Source organism: Equus asinus, chromosome 3, assembly GCF_041296235.1.
Source record: "Equus asinus isolate D_3611 breed Donkey chromosome 3, EquAss-T2T_v2, whole genome shotgun sequence".
NCBI classification, from domain to species: domain Eukaryota; kingdom Metazoa; phylum Chordata; class Mammalia; order Perissodactyla; family Equidae; genus Equus; species Equus asinus.
In genome coordinates this window covers 82,885,514-82,904,507 of record NC_091792.1, presented here as the reverse complement: position 1 = coordinate 82,904,507, position 18,994 = coordinate 82,885,514, and the positions used below count along the sequence as shown (strand labels likewise).

Genomic DNA, 18,994 nt, shown 5'->3' with positions numbered 1-18,994 from the left:
GCATTTTTCTGAAAGTGGCTGGAAATCAGCCTTTGACCCAGCACAGAAAACCTTGGGGGGAAAAAAATCAGTCTAAACAAATGTCATAGGAAACAAACACGTATTAATGAAAAGACCCTTACATCAGAAAAAGAGGGCAGTAGGGATGTATGCTGACAACCTTGAGAATAATGCCAAAGGCCACAGCCAAAACATGTGATTCCAACGTCAGGCCAGAGCCCAGCTGGAGCCGCCATGGGAAAGAAAGATGCCATACAGAGGAGAAACCCAGGGCCAGTGCCGGGTGAAGTGGGTGACGAATTGGTGCGAAGGCACCACAAGCGGCAGGCTTGTTCTCTCCCGCCTGAGGATGTAAGCTCTCAGTGGCTTTTACTCCGGAGCCTGGAGGCTGGGGAGGCAGACAGGCGGCATATGTACAGCTGAGCTTTGCTCTGGGGCAGCCAGGAGGCATCATCACCAGCACAGCAGGGGAAACAGAGATGCGGCCTCCAGGAGAGGGGACGGGGGGTGTGTGGCCATGGGCAGAGGCAGAGCACGGAGGGCAGGAGATGCAAAGTCGAATGCAGCACATCCCCCGGGACCAGCAGCCACGCCTGAGCCTGGAGAGGAGGAGTCCAACACTGTGGTCCATTGTGGCAGAAACAGCTGTGCTGCAGCCGCTCGGCCAAGTGCAGGAACGTCTGCCGACGTCTTCAAGAGGGCGCAGGCTCCTGAGCAGAGCAGAAACAGAGCTGCGCCCAGGGTCTTGCTGGCCAGCTCTCGCACAGGGGCATTCAATAAGCAATCGTGCAACTGGCTTAAGTGTCCTCCTCCCGCCCCACAGACCAAAATCCATCAACCAGAACTGATGGGCTTCTCGTGACCTGTGAGGCCTGTGAGGATGCAGAAGGATGAAAAATCGCTTTGCCCTCAAAGGACTTATTGTCATCGAGGCCAGATGTTTTTTTCCCAAACTGTGGGTGGCCTTCCATAGTAGATATTCAAAATCAATTAAATGGATCAAAACCAGCATTGTTTTTAACACACACACACCCAAAAGAACAGAAGAGAGAGTTCTCGTGGAACTTTTGATTCAAATGTGTGTGCTCACTACCACCAAGTCATAATGTTAAAATATACTCCTTACTGTGGGTCAAAGTAAAAATAAGTTTGAAAGTAGCTGATCTATTGAGGAAGACAGAAACATCTAGCCATTTACTAAGGACTTTCACACACACTATTTTATGGAACCATCGAGAAACCCCACGAGGCAACTGTCATTATTACACCCATTTTTTCAGCAACTCAGAGAGGCTACCCAACTTGTTCAAAGCAGCACAGCAGAGCCTGGGTGTAATCCCAGATGGATCTGACTCCAGTACATGCTCAAGTACCACAGGAGTTGAGGATGAGGATGAGCAGAGAGGGCTGGAGAGGAAGGCAAGGAGAGAGACGGTACAACCCAAAAGGGGCAGGAAAGGTGGGTAGGTCTTGGCTGGGACGGAGGGGCAGAGATGCAGAAATGAGCTGAGCTAGTTTGGGGTGAGTCAAGAGTCCAGCCTGACATAGCAGCCGCACTGAATTAAAGGAGTGGGCAGACCACGCAGCCCCCATCAGTCCTGAGACTTTGGGCACAAACACTAACCTCTTTGAGCTTTACTTTCCTCGTCTGTCAAATGGAGATAATAACTGTTCCTACTTCAAAGAAGACTAAGTGAAACAAGGTGTGTAAAGCGCTCGTGCTCACCATACGACAGCTTAAGAAGACGTTACCCCACCCATGCCAATCCTGCTCCAGAGAGCAATGCACACACACCACTTTACTCGGCCCTGACAACAATCTAGGAGACAAGACAAAGTTTTCGAGCTCAGGAGACTCCAGCAGAGACACAGAATGACGTGCACTGCAGCCTGTGCTCCGGGCCGCTATGCAACAGGGAGAAGAGCAGGTAATAAGGCTGACAGCTCCGCGAGCTGACCGAAGGTCTCGAGGGCTGAGCGGAGAAATGGAGACTTGCACCAGCAGAACCCAGGGAGTTTCAAAGGTTTTCAAGGAAAAGAGCTACGGGGTGGGGGGGGGGGGGGGGGGGGGGGGGGGGCGGTGTCAGGTAATATAAGGCTCCCAAATTAGGAAAATAAAGCTGCTCTTGCAGCTAAACTTTAAAAGTCAAGACATGCAAAGGCCTCCTAGAGAAACAGCTCCAAGGCCTGCAAAAGTCTAATTAAGTATTCAATCTCGGGGCAAGAATGTCAATCAGATGGGGCCTGGTCACACCTGAGAGTGGAGAAAAGTAGAGACATAAAGAGAACCACAGTGGCCTGGCCACCCAAGCATCAGGGAGAGCAAGCCACAGGCAACATCCTTAGTCCTTCAAGGGTTCAGGAGCTGCTGGCATGCACAGGCCCCTGTGGAGCAGGATGCAGGCAGCTGGAGCCAGCTCCCTTCCGGCGTTCCCACTGGCAAGTCTCCTGACTGTGAAATGGACACCTCGGACTTAACCTGATGCCATTGGACACTTAACTCCTCTTTGTTTTTATTCCATACTGGCCAACTAAGCATCTAATTGTGATGTGGTTTCCCACACAGGCCTGGCTACAGGGAGACACTGTGTACTGGCTGTTTCCACACTCGAATCCCAGGCCATGAAATGGAAATAGAAACAATTCTATTCTCATTTTAAATCGGAAAGATGTCAATCTGTTTTTATATATCCACTTCCCGAACCCAGTTAACACGATGGAGAGGTGAACTCTCGTAATGCTCATCAATCCATTTCCGAGCCTATAGAGCTGAGGGCCACCAAGGGATCAAGGACGTCCACTAGAATACACTGCTCTGCAAAACTTGCTGGGAAAACACACTTTGAGCATCTACGGGGTGATCTACCAGAGGGAGGATGGAGGAAGCCGGGTCAGGCTGCAGCAGGGCGGCCGGGGGAGCAAGGGGGACTCGTGTCAGCAAAGCCAGCTTGCAAGCCACAGATGTCAGGTGACCAAAAGTATAAACTAGAGTAGAGGAACAGAAATGGAGAAAAAAAGAGAAAACTACAAGAGAAAGTTGAGGGGGTAAAAGAGATGCAAAGATGACTAAGATTTCAGTTTCAGGGACTCAGAGTGGGGGCCCCACCTCTAAAACACAGGGAGTTTACTGAACCTGGATTTCTCTAGAGATGTTCATTCAAGATGACACTATAGCAGCTCTGTCCAATCCGATGACTGATTGGGACCATATGCTATTCATTACATTGCTGGTCACTCTCTGCATTCCACAAAGACATACTGAGTGTTTACAATATGGCAGATATTACTCCATCAGTCCCCGGGGATCCCTGCCTTCAAAAAGCTGACAGTCTAGTGTTGTTGACAGATAGGTTAATTTACTACTATAGTAAATAGAGGTGCAATGATGGAGGAATGCACAGAGCACAATGTACAGAGGACAGGAATTATGGGGGTATGGACAGAGTACAACGCACATGTACAGAGGACAGGAATTACGGGCGTATGCACAGAGTACAACGCACATGTACAGAGGACAGGAATGCACAGGGAGAATGCACAGAGCACAATGCACATGTACAGAGGACAGGAATGTACCGGGTACATGCACAGAGTACAATGCACATGTACAGAGGACAGGAATTATGGGGGTATGCACAGAGCACAATGCACATGTACAGAGGACAGGAATGTACCGGGAGAATGCACAGAGTACAATATACATGTACAGAGGACAGGAATTATGGGAGTATGCACAGAGTATAAGCACATGTACAGAGGACAGGAATGTACCGGGTACATGCACAGAGTACAATGCACACACACAGAGGACAGCAATGTACCGGGGGCATGCACAAGGTACAGGGAACACCTAAAATAATGAACACTGTGGGGGAGAGAACCAAACTTTTTCAGCCAAATGAGATAAATCATTTTTAAAGAGAAGAATCAATGTTATTGGGGCTGGCCCCGTGGCCGAGTGGTTAAGTTCGCGCGCTCCACTGCAGGCGGCCCAGTGTTTCGTCAGTTCGAATCCTGGGCGCGGACATGGCACTGCTCATCAAACCACGCTGAGGCAGCGTCCCACATGCCACAACTAGAAGGACCCACAACTAAGAATATGCAACTATGTACCTGGGGGCTTTGGGGAGAAAAAGGAAAAAAATAAAATCTTTAAAAAAAAAAAAAAGAATCAATGTTATTACCTTCTTTAATTTCTGATTCTGTGGACATGTTGATTTTAAATCAGACATCAAATCACCTAATTTTACTTCCTTTCATCGTATAAGTAGTGAAAAAGAAATAGCAAGAAGACTGGAAAATACGATCATAGCTGAGAGACTGCAGCAATGTGACAGAGATTCGCAATAATAAAACAGAGGTAGACCCAGCTGTATGGAAGCCCATGAAGAGGCCAACATCTAATATTCAGGCCAAAACCAAAACCGTGAGGCAGCCTACGTAAAGACAACACACTCATCTGGTTTCATCATCTGGGACAAAATTCCCAAACTGCAACTCATATTAGCAATTTAATTTCCCATTCACTGAAAATGTAAGAGTTCACAAAATCTCAGAGTTGATAAGAAAGGCAAAATTAGAAAGGAAGACAATTCCAGGACATTGTTTATCATGCAACCAAACAGACTTTTCCAAAAGAGTAATAATGTCCACTGTATAAAACAAAGAAAATATTCCAAGGCCACCAAAAAATTAGAAATTTTGGAAAGACATAGGATCTTCCTTAATCACCAGGACATGGCAGGGAGCTAAGCACATTGAATGACAGACATGAAAAGCGTGAGACAGAGATCAAAATGCAGCAAGAAAGAGAGTGTTGATGAGAGCTCACACCTCCTGCCAACACCGTTTCCCCCACCCCCAGCCTCCACCACAGCCTTAGTATACTGTACTAGCCGCGTGGGCAGAAAAGTAAGACGGAAGGTTTGGGAACAAGCATCTCCACTAGCCATTCTCAAAACTGCACTGTCTGCTGCTCTTACTGACCATTCTTACTGAGATGAATTTTTTGGTTGTCCCACTGGCCAACACTGAGGAACACTATAGGAAGCTGCTCTAAAAACTCTTTATTCTATTTACTGTCGGGACTTTGCCAAAGCTGTTTCCAACTTTATCACATAGTATCCATTTTATCAGGTCCTATGACTTTCCGAAGCAGTAGCATGTACTTTGTAACATGAGGCTGAACATGTTTCTCTTTTTGCACTGGCTAATAGGAAGCTCAGAAAACATCTGCAGGTCACTTTCAGCAAATTCAATTGCTCTCCAATATAAAAGCATTACTTGTATCCCTTTTCCCTTTACACATTCTCCTGATTTACTTAAAACAATAAACAGAAACGTATAATAGCTAATAGAAAAAATTTATTGAGTGTTTATTATTAGACATTCTAATGTCATGGCCTATCTACATGTCCCCTACCTTATGACTCCTTAAACCATAAGTATTCTTTAATATATATGCTAAATTTTATATATTTAGATTTTATATACTTAAGCATATTAAAATTTGTTTTTGGAAAGGTTAGGGTATGAAGAGACTGATGAGCGAACTGACAGATGGGTGGAGAAACAGATCAGTATCGCACATTTCTGTGGGGCTTTTCAACCAAATCATGGAGACCGGGCACTAATGATGGCGAATGGCTGAGGATGCGCGAGGTAGGACTTGGGATGTCCTGGGTTGCAGACCGGAGACTCTACATGGACGGCAGCTGTAGCTATGCTGGGCAACACAGAATAAGCAATACAAAAGCTTCCACACCCTGCGGTAGGAAGGCCACCTCCCACTACAGCATCTGATCCGTACCCCCAATTCGCCGTGTTTATAGGGCATATCCAAACCCTAACTGCAAACTCCAGCCCTTTGCAGGCTCAGAAGAAAAACCCCCGGATACGAAAAGACACAAGGCAGTGTCTGAACGCGCTGAGAGCCAGGGCAGCCCAGGCCAAGGGCAGCCGCACGCACGGAGCGGGGCGGAGGAAGCATCCACACGAGGCCACCTTCCCCCTCGAGTACGCACCCTGGACCAGGTCAAGGCGCTGTCATCTCTCCACTCGTTCTTCCTCTCCATCTTTCTCCACACAGCACACACACACAGCGGGCAGGGGGTTCCTGGCGACACCTGACAGCAGGTGCCCTGAGAATAGGGCTCTCGGCCGCAGCCAGGCTCAACGCGACAAACCACACGCAGTGTTCCTTCCTGCAGGTCGCTCCGGCTTCTGCCCACGGTCCTCGTTCTAAGAGGTTCTTGCAGGCTTGGTTACCCGGCCTTCAAACCGGAGACTCGTTACAACGCACCGAATAGAGACGAGGATAGAGCTGCCCCGACAGAAGTGCCCCGCGCCCAGGAGCCGCCGCCGTCTTGCGGAGTCTGCAGCTGCCCCGGCGGCCGGGAGCAGGCCCAGCAGGGGTGCCGGGCGCGGCCCAGCAGGCTTCCTCTCGCGGGCAGGGCGGCTACCTTCCAAAGCTGTGACGTTCTCACTATTAATAAAACATTAACACACCACCACCAAACTAAGAACTTCACTCTACAATTTTCCTTCAGATAATTAAAAATCTATCTACTATAAACATGGATGACACGTCATACTGTGTCCAAACCCACAGGATGTCAACACCAAGCGTGAACCCCAAGGTAAACCACGGAGTTCGGGTGATCAGGCACGGCGACGCAGCCTCATCCTTGGCGACAAATGTCCCACTCCAGTGGGTGACGTCGGTGATGCGGTGGCCGTGCACGTGTGGGTCAGGGGCACGTGGGACCGCTCCGTGCCTTTCTCTCAATTTTACTGTAAACCCAACTAACAGTGCTCTGAAAAGTACAGTTTTTAAAAATAATGATAAATAAAAACGAAAACAAAATGCACCTGCTATGGACTGTGAGGCTTAGGAAAGCTGACACTGAGCAGGGGTCCCCGTGATTGAGGGGCTGGGAGCGAGATGGCCTGAAGCCATAACAAGGACTCGGCGCGCCGCGGGCAGAACCTGCGCCTCCCGGGAGGGCCGGAGCGAGGCGAGCCCGGGCGCCCATAGCTCCCTCGCAGACAGTTCGCTGCGGCGCTCCACGAGCATGCACCAGTGGCACCCCACGCACTGCGGACTCCGCGGCGCGGGCAGACGCCACAGTCAGCGCAGGGGACCGCCACGCAAAGGCCCGACAGCCTGCGAGCCGGGCGCCGGCGCACGCGGAGAGGGGCGCAGGGCGCGGGCGCGCGGAGAGGAAGAGCGCACGGGTTGGGGAGGCCGGCGCGCGGAAGGGTGGCGGACGCGCGGAGGTGGAGGGGCGGGCACGCGGAGGGGGGCGAAGGCCAGGGTCGCGCGCAGAGGGGGAGGGTCCAAGGAGCTGTAATCAGTTAACCAGCGACGTCAGCAAATCTGGAACTGCTGCCTGTGCCGGCACTGTCCCAGGGGCCGCAGCCACAGCAGAGAACAGCCTCAAAGCCTGCCCTCAGGAAGCCCACATTCGGAGGAGACGTAAAACAGAAATATACTTAAGTAAAAACCAGTAGGATGTCAGATGACTGAAAACCGTGGCGAAGAGGACTGCAGCGGGGAGGGGGCGACGCGCACCCGGGCAGGCTCGGTGGAGGGGCCCCTCTCCACGGCCCCCTCGGGTCCGGCAGGACCCCTCAGGGGACAACCAAGACTTCAGGAAGAGCGCCATTCCCGGCGACCCCGAGAACAATGCTGTGTTGAACGCGGAAACCCCGCAGCCCCCCAGAAAGCTAACTGTGAAGATAACGCAGCTGCAGCGCAAGCCGAGGTTTTACTGTGCCACCTCTTTCAACTTCTTTGCTTCCTTTTTTCCTTTAGCCACTAAAATGAATCTGGAGACGAAGACAAGTTGTAAATACCCTCCCTCACTGGCATCTTGTCCCCGCTCACCTGGACCATGTTTCCCTGGTGTGATAATAAACAGCCAGGCTGTCTCACTCCCGAGGGGCAGAGTGTCACAATCGCACCGTTTGCTTGAAGAATCTCGCCCACCACGTAATTAGCCTAGAGGTCACCATCTGTCTCTAAGTCCTCATAAAACCGACCATATGTTGTTTTCATCAACGGCTAAACTAGAGCCACACACACTCCTCCCCAAGAAAAAGGCTACAAACCCATTTTCCTCCGGTGGAAGGGCTTTTGGGGGACACTTACCTCTCTATTACCACCACATTTTTTTTTAATTTTTATTTTCTTATGTTCCTGCTTTGTCCATGTCTACCAATCCAAACAACCGTACCAATTCCTAGAAATGTCTGAAAGGCTTTTCCAGGAGACCTTGGGCGAACAGGCTTGGAGCCCCAGAATTCCAGCCAGTTCTGGGCTCGAACCCCGACCTGAGGAGAAATGCACACGAGCAAATGTCCCCGCAAACGAGTCTTCCTGTCTCCCCGCCCGCTGCACTGGGCAGTCCCCGTCATCAAACAGCAACTGTGTGTCAGAGGGACTCCGCTCCAAAGTCATCGGCAACTATCAACGGATTTACATCATCATTTGAAACATGCAAAAGCTGTCATCTAATTCTATTTTGATTTATAAGGGCAAGAATTCCCAAACTTGGCGTTACTGTTCTTCTCCTTCTATGACTAAACAATCTTAATAAGAAGCAGCAGTACAAAATGTTACAGATTTTAGTTTGGTTTAGTTGATTTTTAAGCTCAATATGAATAAAAATTATCCAAAAAAATGTGTCCCTGGTTTAAAGTTCTACGGCAGGGAACACTAAAGCTAAAGATAAGAAGGTTTGAGTCTCTGGAAGAAGTGGGTCATTACCACCAGTGCTGAGGTCCCAAGAAACCAGTTCACCCACCGACCTCCCTTGCAACACGACAAATTCATCCTGCCCAGAGTCTCCAGGGTCAAGAGCAAACTTTATTTACAAAACTGGCCACAATTTCGTCATTTAAAAAAAGGCCAAGAGTTTCCTACGAGGCTAATGATTCCATTTGGCCTGGGAAAGTATTTGTTGACGTGAACGGTGCAAAGAAGAGAAATTTTAACTTTGTAGATCTCTTGACTCATTAATCCGTAAGTTAACCCCTGTCACCAAAATAATCAACCTCTCAGACCTTTAAAGGTTTCGCACATCGTATTTCACCTACTTACTGAACTTGAGCTGCATTTCTTTTTTCTAAACTTAGGAACTGTTAACCCTGGGCAGGGTTCCTCCTCACAGAGAGATTTTGTTAAAGGCTACCTTCCCATCTGCGCCAAGATGGTTTACCTTACTTACATGCATGTAAGACTAATTCTCATGAGATTGTTAACAGTTATCCCTCAGAGATCTTGAACATTCTCCCAGGGACCCCTTTAACTTAAGGTATGTCAGGACTAGATCTTATGACTGTTTCGAGTCTAAGAGGGTTGTCAATTGTTAGCCATTCATCAAGTGCCCCATCAAGATTTCTCCCCCTCGGGGGTGGGCTCCGTGGCCGAGTGGTTAACTTCGCGCACTCTGCTGCGGCGGCCCATGGTTCGGATCCTGGGCGCGGACATGGCACTGCTCGTCAGGCCACGCTGAGGCAGCGTCCCACATCCCACAACTAGAAGGACCTGCAACTAAGATATACAACTGTGTAAAGGGGGGTTTGGGGGCATAAAGCAGGGAAGAAAAAAAAAAAGAAGATTGGCAACAGTTGTTAGCTCAGGTGCCAATCTTTAAGAAAAAAAGATTTCTCCCCCTCCTCCCATGCCAATGTTCCAGCGAGTCAGAATTAAAAGAAACAGTAGTCGGGGGCTGGCCCCATGGCACAGTGGTTAAGTTTGGTGCATTCTGCTTCGATGGGCCCGGGTCCACAGGTTCAGATCTGGGGCGTGGACATACACCAGTCAGCCTCACTGTGGTGGTGACTCACATATAAAATAGATGAAGATTGGCACAGATGTTAGCTCAGAGCTCATCTTCTTCAGCAAAAAAAAAAAAAAAAGAAAGAAAGAAAAAAGAAACAGGAGTGTGATCTAAGGACAGAGAGACAGAGGTAGCTCCCAATTCTGCCACCGCCTCATACCTTACTTTCAGCACTGGCTTCATCTTTTCTAAAATAAGAATGCCACTTCTCAGCCAGGGTAACTATGAATATTATGCGAAAGCAGGAAGGGTGCCTAGCAAGAAGCCTGACCCCAATGGACACACAACAAATAACAATGTTACTGAAGTTAGAGATTCTTGTGTCCAACGAAGCCTACTTTTTGTAATCCAGCTAAAATGGTCTTTGCCCACTTTCCAAAGCATTCAACTCCAGCTAAATAAAAAGAGTACCATGAAGATTAAGAGTTAGCTGAGTGAAGAGGACAGGGGCTGAATGTTCTGGACCAGAGGAGAAGCACAGGGCACGCAGGAGCTGAGAGGCGCAAGCAGTGCCAGGCTGGAGCATCGAGTGCCGAGTGGAGAGGGACAAAGCCAGGCTCACCAAAGCCACGGGGCAGAGCTTACAAATCCCCTTTTCAAAGACTATCTAGCAACACAGGGAAAAGCTCACTATTTGTAGTATTTTTTCAAACTGAAAAAATAAAGTATAAAATATGAAAAGGTGTGGATACATATATACAAATATTTGGAAGAAAAAACATGGAAAATGATTTTTAAATATAGAGATTGCAGTGATAATCACTACACACTCTATTTATATACAGATTTCCTCAATTTGGGGGATGATTCGAACACACGGCACACATCTATAATGGGGATGGGGTGTGTTTGTTGTTAAGGAGGAAAGAGCCCACGTCAGTCTCCCTCCCAGTGAGACTGAGACATGCTAATCTCTCCGATCAATCGAGGCTCTTCAGTACACGTGTCTCTGAGACGTCTAGAAGCCCCAGTGACCCACGCCCGAGCTCCTCATCTTCTTCTCCTTGTCCTTACTAGGAGTCCGTGATCACTTGCTTGGTGATTGTATCACCCAGAGCCATTGGGGTTTATCTACGGGTTTCTTCAGGTTGAAAAGGAGGATCAGGAATAATATCAAACTCTTACCTATCTCAACTGATGAAAAAAATGTCCTTATGGTCTAAAATCTTTCTTTCTAAATAATCAGCACCTTGCACAATATCCACACAATATTCTGGGAACTTTTTCTCTCCCATTAGAAACTACAATATCAAGTTTGAATGTTGTATCCAACGTCATCCCTATCTGTCTTGAAAGAAAAGACACGTTATCTCATTTCTGCTCTGTCTCTGAAGGGCCGCTGTATTCTCTCACCTTCTGGATATCCACATTATTCACAAAATGACTCTTAAAAAGTCAAACAGCACTAATTATTCCTTTCTCCCTCAATTTATGTGCACCTATATACCTTCCAATGTCATTACACTTGCAAATTATTCAATTTACTCAAAATCAACCTGTAATGCTATAAAAGTTACTTAAAGTTGTACTGCCAAGTCTGCAATATCCAGGAATTTTGCCTTTTCTTAAAAAGGTAAATAGAAATAACAGCTGCACATGAAACAAATTAGATTATCTGAATACATTGATTATCTTTGATTATCTAGACATTCTGATTCAAAAAATGTCATGACTAACAATGATGTGTTTTTCCAGCAATAAGTCTTCTATCCCAGCATTCATGGAGATAGAAAACAATTGTTTTATATTCTGCTTTAAAATAAAAACCAAAACCTAAAACTCAATTAAAAAATAAATTCATCTTCTGTCTTTTTCACAATGTTATTAACACAGAAGAGAGAAGTGGTGTCATCCCCACTTATCCACCACAATGCTCACACATTTTATTTAAGTGTTGTGAAGTACCTGAAACTTCTCATCCAAAAGTTACTGACGTACTGAATTTAAAATGTTTACTGCCTTTAAAACGTTCCAAGAGGGGCCAGCCCAGTGTCACAGCGGTTTAGTTTGCACGTTCCGCTTCGGCAGCCCAGGGTTCACTGGTTCGGATCCCAGGTGTGGACATGGCACCACTTGTCGAGCCATGCTGTGGTAGCTGTCCCACATATAAAGTAGAGGAAGATGGGCACGGATGTTAGCTCAGGGCTAGTCTTCCTCAGCAAAAAGAGGAGGATTGGCAGGAGATGTCAGCTCAGGGCTAATCTTCCTCCAAAAAGAAAAAGAAAAAATTTCCAAGAGACTTGCCAACCAGAGTCCTTAATTTTTTCCCCCCTGAAACTCCAAGTCCCCTCATCATGTAGCTTCTCCCAGCCCAAAGGTCTCTGCTGGTATAAAATACCTACATTTCCCTCGAAGTATTGCTCCAAAATTGACCTCCGATGCATTACGTGATCATGACCTACCATTACGCAGGTGACGTGATTTGCCAAAATCCTTCTTGCCTGTGGGTGGCATTGGGCTCTGTTTATCCGGGGCCTGTACTACACCCAGTCACTGCTGTTTATCACATCCAACAGGAGTGTTAGGATGACAGACAGCAGACACGAGGAAGACTAAGGAAAACGGGAAGGCCCGGGAGAAGGAAGAGAAGTAATGTCACCTGGCCCTTAGGAGCCCGTCTGCCTCAACTCAAGCCCAGCTCCACTAGAACTGACTGTGTCAACTTTGAGCGGCTTCACCACTTTGAGAATCAGTTCCCAGCGCTAGAAATGGAGATGCTCATACAGCTAATTCTTAAGGTGTTTGTGAAGATAAAAAAAATAATCAAAAGCGGTAACTGCTGCAGCCCTCCATGCAATGCCTGGTCCACGGTAAACAATCATCATTAGCTATTTTCAGAGACCTGTGTACCAACTCAGGAACTAAGAATGCCCTGAGAGATTCAAGATGCTTAATTATACCTTTTTGAGGAGCTGGCTGCATTCCATCAGATCACAAGATTTAACGCACATCTTGTTTTCTGGCACTTGTTAATTCTGGAGAGTTAATTAGAAAATGAAATTCACTTCAGGACAGAAATGCAACAGCTATGCAGAGTTAATCAATTATGCAAAGCTCTGTGGTCTGGAGGCAGCCCCAGGCCCCACTGAACCTCCCCTGAGACCTGAACTTGGAACAGGAGCCAGAAACCCCATCACCTTCATCCCTGCAGAGCCACCCCACCTGTGAAGGAGGGGCACTCACTCCCCTCAGATGCCTACACTTCAAGAGGAAATAATCCTGGAATTATACTCACTTTATCTCCTCAAAAATGAATTCTCCTCTTAGCTCTTTCCCAAATAATAGCCCTGGACTTTTTTCCCTTCCTTCCACCAGTGTTTATTAGCATTTATTATAAGCCAAACTCAGTGCTGGGCTTTGGGGACAGGATGCAAACAGAACAGTCACAGGCCCCACCCTTTCTGAAAGCTGAGAAGAGTTACCCTTTATTTAGGAAACCCACACCCAGTGGATTTGAGTTTTTCAGCATTCACTGCAGTGGCCTGTGAAGCTATGTGGAACAGACAGGACCGCGGAGCTGGAGGATGAAGCAAGCACTGACTGAAGGGTCCTCAGGGCCTACTGCATCCAACAGAGAAACAAAACTATGCCTCCACCCATACCGGAACATTCTTCCCAGCTCTGCCCTGAGTGAGGGAACGTGCTCTTTGTATGTACCCGCTCGGCTATGGAAGAAAGAGCAAATGGTTTCTGGTGCCCTTCTCTCAGGGGGCAGTGCCACCTCCTTCCTTCCAGACCCACACAAGCTCTCACCCCATCCCAAGTCCTCCTCTGACCACTTCAGGAATCCTTTCCTCTAACCTGAGTATGGCACTTCCTTAAGGCACACCACCCCCGAGGCACAGCAGCTGAAAGCTTCTGGAGGGTAAGGGGGGTCGCTTTTCACCTGTGTACGCCCCTCAGCACCCACCACACTGCCCCGTGTTCTCTCCCCCATAAATATCCCCGATGTGGCTACGAACGTCGAGGAGTAAGGACACAGGTGCTGGGTGAAGTAAGTGGGGTGGCGGGCAGCTGGCCTCCACACAAAGCTGCTGAAGCAGAACCTCTGCGGCCCCGGCTCCCAGAAGGGGCACTGTCAACTGCCACACAACACCCACCCGGTTCTGCATTCCCAGGGCACCCACGCTGGTCCTGTCCCTCCACACTCCCGGCTTTCTCCTGGGCTTCTCCAGCATCCTCACACAAGTTCCTCCTCCTGCGTCAGAATCCCCGTACACTCAGAGGACAGAACAGACTCTCAGCTGCACAGGCCTTGCCCGAGTGCGGCACTTCACTCGGACCAGGAGCAAGTGAAATGTCTGCAGCCCTGGACCAAGGAACGAGCTGAGGAAGGTTAATACCACGCCAAGCACCTGTGCGGAAAGGAGTCACAGCTCGTTCAAAAGAGACAGAGGGAGAGTAAAGAGGAAAAGAATGTTTAACCAAAGCCCAGAGCTCCAGTTTCTGTTAAATTTTATTTTGTTAACCATTTCTTTGAAATAACATTGTTAATAGTTTTCCCACTAAAACTCTAAGATAACACAAGGACAAGAAAACTGCATTACAAGAACAGACGCGGACACTCCAGCTCTGCCCCAGCTCTGCCTCCCCACGGCCGAGCCAGCCCTCCAGAAGCCTCTCCAACCCAGCCATCTCACACAGTGGGGGGCAATGCGGAGGCTCATCTGTGGAATGCAAAGCTCCCAGGTTACGTTTATTCAAGTCACAGCTTCATAAACAATATGAAGGACATGAGGAAAAAGCAACAGAAAACCAGCAAATAATTTGGTGGCAATTTTTTTTTTTAACATTGGTACCTGAACTAACAACTGTTGGCAATCTTCTTTTTTTTTTCCCTTTTTCTCCCCCAGCCCCCCAGTACATAGTTGCATATTCTTAGGTGTGGGTCCTTCTAGTTGTGGCATGTGGGACGCCGCCTCAACACGGCCTGATGAGCAGTGCCATGTCCGCGCCCAGGATCCAAACCGGCAAAACCCTGGGCTGCAGAAGGTGGAGCGCACGAACTTCACCACTCAGCCATGGGGCTGGCCCCTGGTTGCAATTATTATGTGAAATTTTCTGTGAGAATTTATGTGAAAATTTTCACACATTTGTATTTCGATGCCAAAGATTTTTTTTTTAAATGTACAGATCCAAAAGGATGTTTAAATCATCCTTTAAAAGAATTTATATGCATATACGATGGGTGGCTAGGATATCTGCTTTGCGACATTTTAACAGTATATGACAGCATTTTTTTCCATTAGTAATTCTCTCCAGGTTTTTGTCGAGAAAAAAAACTTTCACTATGTGCCTGGAGAAAACAGAAATACCAGTTGAAACAAAAATTTCCTTTACTCTGTTTAAGAAAAATAAGCTCTTGCCTATCACAATTGTAAACATACACATTTAGATGTAGGTTTTACATGCAGAAGTCTGAGAGATTATTGTAGGTGGTGACCGCCTGCTAGGGTCCGGTGAGTGCAAATGGGGGCGGATGATGCTGGCCACACAGACAAGCCCACCTGACCCCACAAAACAGTGCACAGACATATCACCTGACCCTCACTGCTGGGTTCCAGCAAGGCCGAGCATCCAGCTGACCTCTTTTACTCTGATGCAAACTGTGGAAAGATTTCGAGGGTCAAATTATCCTGTGCTCAGACTTCGGGGCAGGCTGGCAGCCCCCTTGTGCTTCAGCCTTCCTGCACAGAGTAGTCGGGGAGAGCACAGCCACCCAACCTGGAGAAGCTGCCCGGAGCCAAGTCAGGGAGAGGAGGAGAGCAGACACCAGCACACCAAGACGGTGGCCATAAAGGCCAAGATGAGTAACACTGGAGGACAAACAATTAAAAGAAAACTAGAAATAATGTCTGTAATTCCTTTGTGAATAAATTGAGTTATTTGATTTTAAAGCGAAACCACAGAATTTTTAATACTGTAATAGGAAAGCCTATTTTTCAATTGAAAACAGGAGAAACCTGCCACTGAAGAACACTTACAATGTCAGTCAGCTGGGACAGGCAGAGAAAGGACTTCCTCTCTGTTGCCTGCGCAGGACTGCAGAGGAGGACAAGGCCGGCCTCATCTCATTCCTGGAGGTTTTCTCCAGCTGTAACTTCTGTGGAGCACAAGAGACTCCAGCTAGATCTCTTTCTCTTCTCCTCCACTCCCTCCTACTGGGGTCAAAGTTACTCACTTCAATCTGGAAGCACAGCCCATCATTAGAAACCCCAGAGCCAAGAAAATGCACCTGGAACCACTGGTTGGGCCTGAGAGGCCCCCCACACTCTGATATACAGCCAAGTACTCATTTGGGGGAACTCCTCCTGATTTGGCTCTCATTTGCTAAGATTTGTGCAGAATAAATGATGACCAAAAAGATATTTTAATAACAGAAACATGGACACTACAGAGAGGAGAATGCCTTTCTGAGAACATGGGGAAGCCCCAGTTGAGGGCTGGTGGCGTGGCCGGAACATCGTTCTTGCGGATCCACCTCGGAACGCCATCATTTGTCTCTGTTTCACCTGTGTAACCAAGTTGATTATCACTGCAGATGTGAAAATGTGTAATCAGAGTCAGGAAAGCTGAAAATCACCCTCAGGAAATTCTACACCTCAGCACTTTCTAAACTCCCCTGCCTTCTGTGCGACTCAGTGCTTTTCTCCTCGTTCTTCTATCTTCATCTTTACTGCTAATCCCTCTGTAGGGTATTAATTACTCTGTCACAATTACATTACTCCACAAACAAGGTCAAGACAATACAATAAAGTCCAAAATGGATTAACTTTGTATTAACTTACTATATTGTAATTGCATCATTAGCACATATTCTGCTGCACATTAAAAAGAAAAAGGTAATTCCTTCCCTTTGTCTTCAGCTCCACTGACCTTCTGATTTTTAAAAAAAACAGTAGAAATATTTCCAAGTAACCTGTACAGCCACTAATTTGCCTATAAATCTTGGTTTTTTCTAAGAGACTCACTGCATGAAACCAAATTACACTATTTTTCATAAGACTAACCAGAAGTTGAGGTCACCCGGGGGCCCAGCAGGGAGAAACTCAGGTGCCAACCATGACGTCCAGCCCTGACTGATTACCACTAGGATCTGGTGCAAAACGTGATGCTGTCTAGGACAAAATTCACGCAAATCTGCACGGAAAACAAATGCACACGACACGTGCACTAATAAAGAAAATGAGATGGAAAAGCATGCAGAAAAGAGTTGTTTTCAGTTTTGATAGTAAGCGGAGGAAGGCAGTCACGACATGCTGACTTGCACACACAGACCTGACCAGAAGCCTCATCGACAAGAAACTCACCATGATCTCAACAGTCAGCTTAAAATCACAAGTCTTATGGCAAATAATTCCGCAGAACAATTTTTTGAGGAGTTCTTCAAGCCCCTTGTAAAACGAAGCCCAAAATATCTTTCCACTTGCTTATTTTCCACATCACTAAAATTCAAAGATGAAATCACACTCTGTTCTTCATCCATGCCTCCCCAGCACTGATCCCACTACCCTGTAATCACGGGTCCCCCTCGGGGAACTGCCCGCTCCCTGAAGGCAGGGGTTGTGCTGGCTGTACTGAATCAAAGCACTAGTGACTGGAATGAAGAGGAATGTGCACGGTACCCACAAAAGATGTAAAGTAACTACCATTCCTTGCAAATTCCCTATGTAAGACAAAAGCGAAACACACTCCCCGGCACTGTACACAAAGAGGGGGCAGATCTACTTGCACCCAGAACACAGTGTTGTGTTCACCCAGAAACCACCACCTCCTACTCTCACCATCCCCCAACCCTAACCGACATTCAAGTTGTCAGCTGCAGTAATACAGGCAAGGTGGGTTGGGAGTCTACGTATGGATTCCTTTCATTTAACCAGTTTGGTCCTAGATTCTCACTTTTATTCTTGACACTCCATTATAATTTTCCTTCATTTTGTCTCCCCTTTAGTGCCCAGTGAGATTCCATTTTAATGATTAAAAGGAAGAAGAAAATTAGTACCACGGTCTTGATGAATTTTCAACTTGTTAAAAGGGGAGGGAGTGTTGTGTGAAGGCAAGAGCTGGTGGGCTCACACAGCAGGGAGCCCCGGATGAAACGCCTAATCCATCACCTACCCATGACCTTGTCCACATTGCTGATCTCATGGCATGAGTGTCCTCAGCAGCAATATGGCAATACGTGACTGGACCACCCTCCCACAGTTGTTAAGGCAAACCAGTGAGAGAATGTAGATAACGTGCCCAGCAGGGAGCCTGTTTAATGACGGTGTCATAGTAGATTACACCTGCTATTGCTATTCTCCACTGCTTCAGCACTCCCTTTCCCATCCGACCTCCACTGCACGGTCACTAGGTCTTTGTGGTATTTACACCATACAGACCCTGGAATTCTGCCATACTTGGCCCTGGCTCCCTCCCCACCCCCTCCTTCCGATCTCAAACAACCCCTGAGCCAAAGGGCATGGGACCCGCTAGACCCTCTGGCACCAGAGCTTGTTCTGAGGAAAATGAGAGGTGAGACCTTACAGAGACCTTCTGAATTATTCTTGTTTTAATAAGGATGCTTGAACTACTGCCACCTTCCGAAAAAAATTATTCAACTCTTCACATTAAATGTAAGCAGTCAAAATGCCCCTCTCTTTATTTAAAATTTTCCAGCTACTGAACTAGCATATATGCCTAAGTATTACTGAGGCCAAAGAGTATGTACAGAACTCAACTCTGCTTCCCAAGCACCTTCCCAGTACTTAGTATTTAATACAGCTCAGTAGCTGCTGAATGAATGAATGAACAGATAACTAGCAGGTAAGAAAGCAGATTTACAAATGAGGAATGAACACACAAAAGTACCTGCAAAGGTATTATACACAGTTCCTACTCTTACCTGCAGACTTTCCAGTTCAAAGTCATGATCAGAATTCCGTACTACATTGAAAAAACAATTTCCTAGTTAAAAGTCTCTTTTCAAAGATTCTGTGATGGCCTCGGGCTAACTTATTCTTGTCCCAAGTTTTCAAGAAGAAAAGCCTAAAGAACATTTTGTCTCCTCATGCTGTAGGGCCATCGGCACTGCGAAGCATGGTAGAGAGGACTGCAGAAAAGACGGAGGCAGCAAGAGACTCGCGTCTTAAATGGCACATTTCAAC

General features: G+C 47.3%; 1 protein-coding gene across 4 annotated transcripts in view; it reads right to left on the bottom strand.

Annotated features, from left to right (window-relative positions):
• Positions 1 to 18,994, bottom strand: part of TSPAN5 (tetraspanin 5) — a 152,813-nt gene that overhangs the window by 74,935 nt on the left and 58,884 nt on the right. The window contains exon 1 of one of the 4 annotated variants that reach the window (XM_070505323.1): positions 7,889 to 7,979. The exons of 2 other annotated variants lie outside the window; for them this stretch is intronic. In XM_070505323.1, coding sequence (XP_070361424.1) covers positions 7,889 to 7,897 — 9 coding nt within the window. In that variant the 5' untranslated portion in view covers positions 7,898 to 7,979. Of the gene's footprint in view, positions 1 to 6,023; positions 6,709 to 7,888; positions 7,980 to 18,994 lie in introns of those variants that run through there. One more of the 4 variants, XM_070505322.1, reaches the window with a different exon arrangement.